The sequence below is a fragment of the Trachemys scripta genome, chromosome 15, assembly GCF_013100865.1.
Source record: "Trachemys scripta elegans isolate TJP31775 chromosome 15, CAS_Tse_1.0, whole genome shotgun sequence".
NCBI lineage: Eukaryota > Metazoa > Chordata > Testudines > Emydidae > Trachemys > Trachemys scripta.
Genome location: NC_048312.1, coordinates 31,772,414 through 31,785,107, shown reverse-complemented (window position 1 = coordinate 31,785,107; position 12,694 = coordinate 31,772,414). Strand labels below are relative to the sequence as shown.

At 54.0% G+C, this 12,694-nt stretch overlaps 1 protein-coding gene across 2 annotated transcripts in view; it reads right to left on the bottom strand.

The window, feature by feature from the left end:
- SEC14L2 (SEC14 like lipid binding 2) overlaps nt 1-10,800 on the bottom strand; it is a 50,285-nt gene extending 39,485 nt beyond the window's left edge. The window contains exons 1-2 of one of the 2 annotated variants that reach the window (XR_004648267.1): nt 10,481-10,800; nt 3,277-3,352 (exon numbers count right to left, since the gene is read on the bottom strand). Coding sequence is in view for 1 of the 2 variants with exons in the window: in XM_034791205.1 (XP_034647096.1) it covers nt 3,277-3,352; nt 10,481-10,693 (289 nt within the window). In the remaining variant the exon portion in view is untranslated. The remainder of the gene's footprint in view (nt 1-3,276; nt 3,353-10,480) is intronic. The other variant, XM_034791205.1, reaches the window with a different exon arrangement.
- Between the last annotated feature and the right edge of the window lie 1,894 nt (nt 10,801-12,694).

Below are 12,694 nucleotides of genomic sequence, written 5' to 3'. Positions count from 1 at the left end.
TTTTTTTCTCTTAATTAATTGGCCTCTCAGAGTTGGTAAGACAACTCCCACCTGTTCATGCTCTCTGTATGTGTGTATATATATCTCCTCAATATATGTTCCATTCTATATGCATCCGAAGAAGTGGGCTGTAGTCCACGAAAGCTTATGCTCTAATAAATTTGTTAGTCTCTAAGGTGCCACAAGTACTCCTGTTCTTATTAAGTCTGGTGATTTTGAAGGCAATTGTGGTTTTTTTAATTTAATATTTATGTTTAACACATGGGATTGGCACACTGCTGCAGGGTGTGGAACCAGTACTGCAGATGTCTCGGCTTTGTAGAGACACGGGTGAAGACCCAACCCCATAAGTGGACCCACCCAAAAGGACCATTATGTGAAAGCCGCGTAGTCTTGGCCAGCCCATAGGCACTGAAGCAGTGACCTCCTGAGCTAAAAGCATGAGCTGCTGCAGCTTGAGTGAAAGAGCTGGGGCTATACCAGACTCAGATCAGCTGCAGGTCAGGCAGAGAGGACACGCACGCACGCACACTTGCATCTAAGGTAGGGTTACCATTTGTCCGGATTCTCCTGGACATGTCCAGCTTTTTGAGTTTAAAAATAGCGTCCGGGGGGAATTTGTAAATGTCCAAATTTCCTCCCCCATGCACGGCTGACAGGGGAGCCAGTCAGATCGAGCCACTCGCACGGGGCTCCGGCAGCCAGAGCCCCTCCTCCACTTCCCCCCTCCTCTCCCCTGCAGCTTCAGATCCCCCCCCCCCCCCCCCCCCCCCCCCCCCCCCCCTCCTCCCCTTCCCTGCATTCGCAGATCGCCGGCCATTCGCATTGGGCCTCCAGCAGTCTGGAACTCCTCCCCCTCCCCTGCTGCCCAGCGCGCCACTCCGCAGCACTCTGCAAGGGCGGGAACCGGGCTATGTGCTCCGTGGGGGAGCGCGGCAGTGTGTCGGGCTCGGCGTGGAGCCTGACACGCTGTTCTGAGTGGCACGGTAAGGGGGCCAGGGGGTCGGAGAAGGGGCAGGGGAGTTCTGGAGGGGGCAGTCAAGAAGAGACAGGGAGAGGGCTGGATGGGTCAGGAGTTCTGGGGGGGGCTGTCAGGGGGCGGGGGGTGTGGATAAGGTTTTGGAAAGTCAGGAGACAGGTAGGGAGTAGGGTCCTAGGGGGCAGATAGGATGGGGGGGGTCTCAGGAGGGGGCAGTCAGGGGACAAGGAGCAGGGAGGCTTAGGTAGGGGGTGGGATCCTGGGGGGCAGTTAGGGGCAGGGGTCCCAGGAGGGGGCAGTCAGGGGACAAGGAGCGGGGGGCGGGGTTGGGTGTTCTGAGGGGGGCAGTCAGGGGGCAGGAAGTGGGAGGGGCAGGGGCGGGGCTCCCACCGTCCTCTTTTTTGATTGTTGAAATATGGTAACACTAATCTAAGGTTACTGCCCCATTCATGCACTCTTCGTCCCCCACCCCAGGCATCAGATGGATTTGAACCCATGACCTTTAGCATAGGAAGCAGGAGTCCTAAGCCAGTTGGCCTACTCTGGCATCTAAGTGGATCCCCAACACTGCAGGGGAAGGAGTTCCTTTTGTTAGAATGCTGGTCCCAACACTGGGGTGTGTAAAAAGCCCTGTATTTTAATGACAGAACAATGTGAATTTGGGGCTAAGCTGCCTGGGCCCATGCTGTCCAGCTGGGTGCTTACCGAGCAACCGTCCACCTATAAACTAAAAGCAGCCCGCTGCTGGGACAGACTGATCCCCCAGCCCCTCCTGCTCTCCACACCCCCTTAGACCAGAGGAGTGATCTCAGGGCCTTGTGGGTGTGTTTAGGGTCCTGGCTTCATGGGGCCAAGTGGAAAGATCCTGATCTTGGAGGGCCCCTCTTTGGGGCTTGCTACAGTGAGAGCCTGGGCGGTCAGAGCCTATGGGGGAGCTATGCAAAGGTAGGAAGGGTGGGTGGGCCAGTCAAGGAGAGGCAGGCACCCCTGTGCTTTTAGAAGCCTCCCCCTAATCCTGAGGCCAAGCAGACAGGACCCACAGAGCCCCTTGTACTCGGACTTGCCCTGGATCTGGCATTGCCTGGCCCAGCCACACTGGGCCTGCCCAGCCGCACGGGGATAGAAATCTCCCAGGTCAGGGCTGGACAAGTCTCTGAATTTTGGACTTTCCAAAACAGATAGCAGGAGAAAGTGGGAGGGAGGGAGTTCTCTGTGATAACCGAGCTCACAGTTCACTGCCCCACCCCCTGCCAAGATAAGGCCCCTCATCAGCCTGTGATATCGGCCTGATCTGTACCAACCCATCCAGCTTCCTGCAGATGATGTCAGTCTTTGTTCCCTGCTTGGCTCTAACTGTGGGGTGTCCCACTGGTGCCCCCAGCTGGGAATCAGACCTGGGGATCCCCCCCAGGACTCAGGCTCCATGTGAGAGGAGCAGCGGGCTGGAAACACTCAGGCCTGAGTGCTCAGGAAGCCATGTGCCCCCACAAGCCAAGTCAGCCCATTCATGCCCCAGACAGAGCAGGCTGGCTTTGCCATGGCCAGGGCCCAGACCTCTCACAGAGCTGAGCTCTTAGCCCTTTCCCCTCTCGGTTCTCTGCTGCAGGGCTGGCTCGGGCCACAGCTAATGCAACCAAGAAATGTGGCTAGCTCCCTGCACCTGCTCACAGGGATTGTGTGTAACCCAAAACCGCAGCTGCCCCAGACAAAAGAGCAGGCTTCTCCCTCCCCCAATCCAGTTCCCACACCTGAACCATCTTCCACTGCACCCAGACACTGGCAGGTGTTGCATCCACCTGTGTGGGGCCCCTAATCCTGGGCTGCCCTACCTGTTCTGCCACCACCCCCACAGGGGGTCAGACTGCTCTATTGTTCTCTGACTCTGAGAAAAACCAGCAGCTTAAAGATAAACCCGATATCCCAGGGCTGCTTGGAGTCTGAATCCTACAGCAAAAGTGGTGCTAAGGGATTTCCTCTTCCCCCTCCTCCCAGGAGCTCAGCAGGGGAATCTCCCCCTACTAGCCATTCCCTCCTCTTGTGCCCAAGCAGGCATTTCCACCCTTCCCTGCTCAGTGGTGACACACCCCCATTCCCTCTATGGGGCAAACCTAAAACACCCCAGGCAAACTCAGGCCCATCCATTTTCTTCCTGTCTCGCAGGAGTGGGAACAAGAAGAAAGCTCCAGCAGTGGCTCAGTGCCTGCGGCTGATCTTGGCTCAAGGGGCTGGGTGCTGGGGGGCAACTAGGGCTAGCTTGGCTCCACAACGCATCTCCTCCCTCCTCCAGCCCCTGTTACCTCTGAGCCAGCGCAAGAGGAAGTAGTCGTCATGATGGGGAAGGGAGGGCAACACGTCCTGGAGGTTCTCGCGGAACTGCAGAGAGAAGAGGAGCAGGGACAGCGTCATGGGCACTTCCCAGTTCTGGATCAGCAAAGCTGGAGGCACCAACTGGGCCCCGCAGGGCCCACAAGCTCAGTGTCTCAGTGCAGAGGCCAGAACTTCTCACCCAGCCTCCATGACCTGCCCCACCTCATCCCCAGGTGCTAGGCCCTGGGACTCCCAAGGTTGATCCCACAGTTAGACTTTAGTCAGGGCAGGGGCAAGGAGGAGGTAGACTCCCAAGGGGCACGTTGCATGCAATTGCCCAGGAAGTGCCCAGCTGCCAGGCTGCAGACAGCCCCATGCCTGTCCTGCCATCTGCCCAAGGCCTCTCACAAGTCTGACCTGTTTCCCTCGACCATTAAGACCGAAGGGCAAAGCGACTGCTGAGCATGTCTACAGCAGGATGTGTTTCCTGCATTGGCTTCGCGCTCCCGGAGCTGGGGGCTGCAGAACAGCAAAAGGCCTGCACCCAATATTTGGGCCCCAAGTGGAGATGCCCAGACCGCAGTGACTTGTGGGTTGGGGAGAAGGGCCCTCTCCCTTTCTGTCATCGCTTATACCACAGGCCAGGATGGCTGCAGGCACAGAAGGAGTATTGGGGAATTTGGGGAGGGGGGGCAGGGAGCTGTCTAATGAGGAGCTCTTCACCATGACAATGTACCCCTGCCCCCTAGAGATCAGGGTTTCAGGGAAGACGCTGTAGAGGTGGAAGAGTCCCATTAGGTCCCATCTAGTCCAGTCCTCTGGGCTGGAAACAGGGTTGTTCTCTCTCCAGTCTAGCTGCAGGATCCCATGGGAGGCACTTCCACCACCTCCCCAGCAGGCCTGTCCACAGCTGCGGAGATCTTGCTGGTGGGGTGTTTCCCTGCTACTCCTTTCTAACGCATCACTCCAAGGGGGCATTCAGCTCCTTCCACCCCACGCCACGCAGCAACCTACGCAGTACAATTGCCTGTGGGGCTGACGTCCTTTAGAAACCCAGCACCCCCCACCCCCAAGTTGATATTTCAGTCCTGTGACCCATCCCCATCCCTGAGGTTCAGTGCCCTGGCGTTCAGGCTGGGGCTCCAGTTGCTTTCAGCTTGGGTCTCTATTCGCAAGGGCATTTCAGTGCTTTCATCGATCGCGCTCGGCACACAGCTCTGGTTTTCATGCTGCCACTGCCAGCTCAAGGCCTTGGTCCTGATCGTCAAAGCCATGAGCCAGTGAGGAGCCAGCTCATCAAGGACCGTTTCCCAGCGATCGTTTGTGCCGTGACCCTTCTGCCACTTGGGCAGCGCAACGGGGTTGTTACTGCTCCTGGGAATAGCCCTTGCGTAAGGGAACTCCCTGGCCAGCATAAGAGATGTGGTGGGAAAGGGGGCTTGGCCTCAGCCTTGGGGCTCCTGTAATTTAAACTGGGGGCTGCCCAGGCCCAGACTGCCCTGGGAATAGGGGGAAACCAAGGCAGTTTAAAGGCACAAGCAGGAAGCGAACAATGAAGAAGCAGGGCCACTGGTCACTCAGCCCGCTGTGCTCCTTGGGAAGTGCTGGCACAGAGCCCAGGCAGGGGGAAGATGGGGTCTGGTCTGGCTATGGAACCAAGCTCCCTGTGAGATAAGCCTAACCCAGGGTCTGACCGTCCATGGGGGAGTGCACGGGGCCCGCCTCTGGGATCAAGCCTTCCTGCCTTAGCTGGACTGCCAGTCATCACAACACTCTCCAATGCTTCCCTAGGCAGAGCTTCCTGGAGGGGCCAAAGATAGCATGAAATCTACTGGGGGCCTCTCTACACCTGGCTAACTAACCAGCTCAGCCCTGGATGCGGCTGTGAGGGGAGCCAGAAGGGGTGCTGGAGCCTGTTTAATTCCTTGCAGTGCTGAGGGCAGGGCAGCACATCCCACCCCGGGAGAGGAGATGCCTGTCATGCTCAACAGTGGCTCCTTCTGGCCAAGTGAGGAACAGCACAGCTGAGCTGGAAGGGAAACGGGGGTCAGTGCTACAGGGTAGCCCTGATCTCAGTCTCCCAAAAGGGGAGGCATTAAAGCAATCTTTAGGGGTATGCATGCACCCCCTGCAGGCTGCTGTGCAGCGCAACATTGGCATCAGTTTGAGAGGCAGCAGGGGAGCCCAAGCAGGTGCCCTTGGGTCAATGGCAAACCCAACATGGGGGTGCAAAGGGCAGGGGAGGAATCAATCCCAAATAACAGATGTGAGAGTTAAGCCTGAGCCTGCAGGTCAGCTGATCCCCCCCCTCTTCCCAGGACACACACCAGGGTCAGCCAGGGCTGCACCAGGGCAATGAATAGCATAAATCTCAGAGGGGCAGAGCACTCTAAGTCCTTCCCTTCCCTTCTTAATGGGGCTGGTTAGATTATTGTGGTCTGAAATTAGGTGTAATTAAATCTGAGATTAATTCCTTTGCCTTGAGAACAGCACCACGGAGGAGCAGTGCAAAGGGAGGATAAGATGAAAGCCCAGCAGTAGCTCCGGGAAGCAGGAGAGGAGAATATCCAAAGATCTGTTGTTAATTAATGCTGTGCCCCAGCTCTGATTCCTTGAACCAAAGATATTGCACAATAGAGATTTCAATTATGTGCAACTATGCATCAGATATTCTCTGCAGAGGGTCTGATAACACTTCTCAGTTGGCAAAACTTCCCCAACCTTCCCAGTGCTTAAAATCTCTCTCTCTCTAATTCAACTGTCCATCTAAAATACCCCCTCCACCCTCACTAATCTCATCCCAGTTTGCCTCTTATAATATAAAAACAAGGGGACCTCCCAAGACATTAAAAGGCATCACAGCTAAAACTGATAGGTGGAAACACTTTAAACGTCTAAGTCATCTCTGGAGCTCGCTGCCAGAAGACACGGGTGAGGTAAACAGTTTGATAGAGTTTTGAAAGAAGTGTAAGGTGTTTATAGTGATGATCAGAAAGAATAAAAATGTGTAAAGGAGATCAACCTTCCTGCTCCAAGGTATAACCGCACACCCATAAATCTGTGGCTAGAAATGGTCCCCAATGGGCTTGTAATTCTTAAGGGCCACATTTTCGAGACCATCCCTGATTTTGGGTGCTGATTTGAGACATGATTTTCCAAGTGCTGAGCACTGCCAACCTAATTTGAAACCAAGGGAGCTTTGGGCCTCCAGCATCCCTGGAAATTTGGCCTCAGATCTCTCAGCGCCCACAGTCTGGGAGGCAACTTTGGAAAATGTGGCATTATTGTCCCTTATGGAAGAGTTTTGATGTCTGCCTCTGAAGTATCTGATGCTGGCCACTGCCAGAGCCAGGACACTGAACTAGAGGGACCTCGGGTCTGTTCCAGGCTAGCAACTCCTCTGTCCTGCTACAGCCCGAGTCAAAAAGGCAGAGCAGTCTCCAAATTGCCCCTGACATTATGGTACATGGCAGGTTCCAGCTTCACCTCAAAGGGAGAGACTTGGACATCCCCAGCATGTCTTTTGGGGTCTTGGTTTGTTTGAAGTTTCTGTGTCTACACATTTAAAATCAATTGTAAGCAGTAGCGCAAGGTATTGGCTTGACAACCCTGCAGGCCCTACATTTAGCCACAGAAGAAGTCAAACAGCCAGCGACAGGATAAACTGCCCCCTTCCCCCTCACTACTATGCCAATGTGCCAGGAATTCACCTCTTGGTGTGAGGGAGGATTCAGTCACTGGGCCAGGCACAGACATGCCAAACCCATGGGAAAAAAACACAGAAATTGGGCTTGTTTTGGGCTTAATTGGCTTGTAAGTTGCTTGTTGGCTAGTTTTTGGCTTGTGGCTTGTTGCTTCTATTTTTTGATCGGCTCCCAGCAAGCAGGGGCGGGCAAGCAGGGGCAAGGTGGGGGAGAGAGTCAGGGGTGCACAGTGGGCCCATCACAGTCCCAGACTGCACGCCGGGGGGATCTAGTCACATCGAGCGTTGGGGTTCTTAGGGATTGGCTTGTTTTGGGTTTGTTTTGAAATGGGATTAGCTTGATTTTTGGCTTATTGTGAAAGTCAGGGTGCTTATTTACCATGTGAAAGTTGGCAACTGTGGCCAGGCAGTCTTTCATATCTCTGCTGAGGCTGAATCATTCTGGGTTTCATGTGGGCACTGATGCATTTCACAGAGGGTCCTGCACGGCTGTTAGACAACAGTGACTCTTAGTTGCTACTGAGCTGGGATCCTGGGACCCAGGTTCCATGATCCTTTAAAGGAAGACACGTATCGTTGTTTGGAATGATGCAACAGAGCATCAAAACCAACTGAACTGCATCCAGAATAAATCAGTGTGCAATCGGATTCTCCCCTGCCCTGCCCCTTGTGAGATCGCTGACAAAAGGGTGTGTGTGAAATGCTGCCCAGAAACTTTGCACAGGAGTCAATGGCCATGCAAGGTGCAAGAATCAGGCTCCAGGGTCTAACACCAGAAACCTTTCCTGTGCCAGTCTCCATAGCCCTGTGAAATCTGTGGAGCTGAGACTTCCTCTGATGAATGCAGATTTCAATGGGGAAGGCAGCCACTTTTGAATGCTGTTTTGAGGTGACTTTCAGATGATCTTTAGGGGAGCTATGAATGTAGTACTACACTAAGTTACTGTCACTTGGACTGGTTTACTTCTAGACAGATAGAAGGACCTAGACTTGTACATGATGATTAGCTGCAATCCCTCCCTCACTCCCACACAACCACACCACAGAGAGCTCCTGGGACGTCCCACTCTTAACCCACAGCCTCCCTCTCCCTTGAATGCCAGGAAGTGGGATGGGGGAGAGGTTTCCCTGCCAGCCAGCATCTCTCGCTTTCTTTTTATTTTAACTTGAAAGTTCCATTGAAACTGACAGGAGGAGTCATGAAAACCAGCTGATGAGAAGAATGCAAAATAGAATTGTTGATCGCACACAGCACTTCTAGGGCTGCTAAGGCTCCTCAAGCACTAATTAACACTCATGGCTTCCCCAGAGAAGTAGGGAAATAGAATTGTCCCTATTTTATAGCTGGAGAAACTGAGGCACAGAGGTTAAGTGACTTGCCAAAGTCCATGCAGGTAGAGCTGCAAACAGACTGCAAATCTCCCAGGACCCACTCACACACCTTACCTACAAGGCTGTTCTTTATTCCTTAGAGGAACAGGTTTAAACCCCTATAGCACACGTGCTCTTCAAATGCAGTGGGGGCTGATTCTCCACCACCTTGTGCCGTCATTAGCACCTATGCCCAGTGCATGTAAAAATGCTACCAAAATTCCCTTCCCCATTTACACCTGTGGTGGAACTTCCTGCTCACGCTGCACACCTGGCTCAAGGGTCTGCAGGAAGGGGGCTAGCCAGAGCTCATTGGGGGTGGGTGCAGTTTGCCTTCATGCACAGAACCCTGCCCCTACCTGCCTGTACATACATTGAAGCACGTGCTGTATGACAAAGCCATGTTTTGCTCCCCCAGACTGACAAACGCGCATTCAAAGCTGACAGCTCTTCCCTCTGAACACACTGGGGAAGAGGTTCTCTCAGCCCAGCTGAGAAAACTCCCTTGCTCCATAAAGGGAGCTCTGAACCAGTGGCTGCCACCAGCAATGCTCACACTTCCCAGGTATTTGTAATACTGGTGGGGGGTTGTATGCAAGTATGGATCCAACAATGCTGGATAGCAGAACAGGGGCCTTTTCCTTTAACACCCCGCTCAGCCCTCTCTCCCCTTCCTAAGTTCAGCACAGATGCGTCTGAGTTAGCATCAAAGGAAGAGCAGTTTCATAAAAGGCCCCCACAGATGCACGTTGGGACAGAGAATAGGAAAGAGCAAATGCATGCAGAAGGGCAAGAGAGAGGAAGATGGGAAGGGGGGGTGAAAGCTCACAGGAGGCAGGAAAAGTTCAAGGTTTACAAGGAGAGGAACAAAGAGGGGGCAAAGAAGCAACCATGTGAGTTAACCATTTCTTCCCATCTGGCCTTGCAAGAGGCACTATGACATGGGGCAGGAGCACTGGCTGTGGAGGGTCTCAGAGCTACTCCAGTCCAAACCCTTCTCTCCAGGAGCTGCAGGGAACAAGACGTTAGGCTTCACTATGCAAAGGCCCAGCTACTCCTGCCCAGGGAGGAATTGGCACTGCAGGAATGGTGGGGGCTGTGGGGCAGCTCCCAGCCTCTCCCTGCAGGAGAACAGGGTAGTGGCGCTTTGTGCAGGGAGGACCCCGCAGCTGTGCACTCAGTCACCTTTCATTCAGAAGCTGCTTAAGGAACAATTGCCGAGTAATCAGCCTGCGGCCCTGAGGCTTTTCCACCAGACACAGGCCATGAATACTCCCTTGTGTCCAGTCCCTTCTACTAGTCGCCAGGCAACCACATGCCCAAGTGGAAGTGCCAGCTCTGTCACCTCAAGGACCCAGCAGCATCCCACATCTCAGGGTACGGAGGGCGTGGGGGGGTCCTATTCCTAGTCACCCTGAGAGCTTCCTCTGCCCCTTCTGCAGTCTAGAGGGAGCTCATGAGAGGCTCGGCAGCCCCCAGAAACCCAGCATGATCACGCTCCCATGAGCCGATGCCTCTGCCAACGCTTTCTGTGCTAATCACGGCTGGGACTGCCACTCACTCCCCAAACAGGCTCCTGTGTGAGTCAGCTCCTGGAGCTGGCCTGGGCTGCTCCGGGCACCGAGTCCCACAGGTGCTGGGTGCTGAGGAGCGGGAGAAATCTCCTCGCAGGATGGTCCTGTGTAGGGTTACTAGATAGCAACTGTGAAAAAACAGGACAGGGGATGGGGGGGTAATAGGTGACTATATAAGAAAAAGTCCCAAAAAACGGGACTGTCCCTTTAAAAATGGGACATCTGGTCACCCTAGTCCTGCGGAAAGCTGGGTGCAGGGAGATTCGAAATCTCGCTTACGGCCTGCGGGTGAGGTCAGGTAAACTGCCTCCCGGTCAGCCTGGGGGCACAGATGCGCTTTCTCCCAGTCCCTTGCACCCCTCTAAGATCCCTGCTTCTATCTAGGTGCTTATACAGTCCCCATCACTGCAGGATCCCAGCATCTCAAAGGCACAACACTTTGGGGAGAAAATTAACACCCCCTCCAGACCGCCCTTCCCCCACTGGAGGAGGTGTGCAGGAAGTAATCAGAATTGCTGAAGAATAGGGACTGTTGCTAGATCTCACCTTGGCTAACGCCTCTGCCTGCTTGGGGCTCAGATCTCCCACCCTGCCACTCATGGTCTCTTCTGTGCTGACCAGCTGGCTTCTGTCTGCAACCTCCTCCGACCAAGGCAGTTCATTCCAGACTTGATCTTCCTGTGCCAGGCTGCAAGCTCCACCTCTTAAAGGGGACTGCTCCCTGGCAGCCCTGATGGGTTTCAGACACGCAGGAAGCATGTAGGAGGCCAGGCAGGACCAGTTTTGCTGGAAGGAGAGGGCATTGTAGCCAGAGTGCTGTGGCAGAGGTGTTGGGCAGGGAGCAGCCACCCCCGTGCGTGGCTGGCACTGTCTGGTACGGCCCCTGCCCCTTGATGACCTGTGATAATAGACGGTAACTTGTGCCTCTGGCCTTGGACTCCTGCTCCATTGCCCAGTTTGCCCTCTCGGTCACTAACCCTGTCCTGCCCGGGCACAGCTGCTGCCGAAAGCTTTGATGGTCCCTGCAGGAGTGTGTTTGCACTGAGAAGAGATGGGAGATTTTGATACCAAGTTTTCGTTTTGTTCCTTTGGATCAAAATTATGAATTCACCCAGAGATCCCGCAGTGTCTGCACTGCCAACACACAGGACATGCCCCACTCCCCATACACGGCTGACTTTGAATGCCCTTGTCCCAGCCCAGAGTTCTCCCCCTCCCCTTTGTCGTTTTTATTTTGCAGACACACTGTTCCCTTGCATTCTCCAGTCAAAGAACCCAAGGAATCGGAGGTCTCTCAGCAGTCCCTGAGCAGTGCTGAGCACCCACAGCTCCCACTGACTCCAGGCCAAGTATTTTCAGGGTCAGGCACTAGGGTCCTGACCCTTGGGTGGCGGCTGAGCTAAACTCGGTGCAGCTTAGAGGATGGGGAGAAGAGAAAAGCAGCCCTATGCCACCTTCCTGCCTGAGTCTGAGGCCCTCCAGGGAGTGGGTCAGCCCCTGGCACAAGCTAGAGCAACCAGAGGGCTGCTCTTACTTATGCTTAGCTGCAGTGGTACCCAAATCCCCATTCCAGCAACAAGAAGTGTGCAGAGGGCACTTCCACCATTGTAGGTTGTGATTGCTCTCTATGGCAGGAGCTGTCTTCTTTGTTATTGCTCTGTACAGCACCTGGCACAATGGGGCCCTGCTCCTTGACTGGGGTTCCTAGGCGCTACAAATAGTTAAAAATATCAAAACACCCTCTCCTACAGTTATGCCCCATGCTGGGAGCTGCAAGTTCTGAGCCATTCATCTGGCTCTGCAGCAGCCAGGCCAGGGGCTACTGGCTTCTTTACTCCTGCAGAGCTGGGGTACATGGGCCACAGTGAAGGTCAGAATCAGGGCCTAGGTCCTTCTGTAGCTATCAGGCAGCTTCTAGACTCAGGCCGCAAGTGCTAGAGAGGCCATTGCCAGGCACCGGGGAGCAGGGTTGTGGTGTCCATGGCAGAGACACCAGAACTGCATCTAGCCTGGCAATCATCAAAAATTCCTGCACCATTGAGCTAGAGCCAGCGCAGCTGCCCAGTGGACACACACACTAATGTGGACTGAACCCAGGTGTTTTAGCCCCATGGTATCTAACCTGGTACAGGCTATTATTGCTTGTATTGCAGTAGCACCTAGAAACCCCTATCATAGGCCAGACCCGCATTGTGCTAGGCCTGGTGCAGCTCCTTCCATAGTCTTCTCCCACCTTTAGCTTCTTACCTGCTGCCCCCCTCACCCACCCAGATGCCTGGAACAGATTCCCACTTTGGGCTGTATAAGTAGGGACATTGCCAGCAGATCGAGGGATGTGATCATTCCCCTCTATTCAACATTGGTGAGACCTCATCTGGAGTCCTGTGTCCAGTTTTGGGCCTCACACTATAAGAAGGATGTGGAAAAATTGGAAAGAGTCCAGCGGAGGGCAACAAAAATGATTAGGGAGCTGAGCACATGATTTATGAGGACAGGCTGAGGGAACTGGGATTATTTAGTCTGCAGAAGAGAAAAATAAGGGGGGATTTGATAGCAGCCTTCAACTACCTGAAGGGGGGTTCCAAAGTGGATGGATCTAGACTGTTCTCAGTGGTGGCAGATGACAGAACAAGGAGTAATGGTCTCAAGTTGCAGTGGGGGAGGTTTAGGTTGGATATTAGGAAAAACTTTTTCACTAGGAGGTCGTGAAGCACTGGAATGGGTCACCTAGGGAGGTGGTGGAATCTCCTTTTTAGGTTT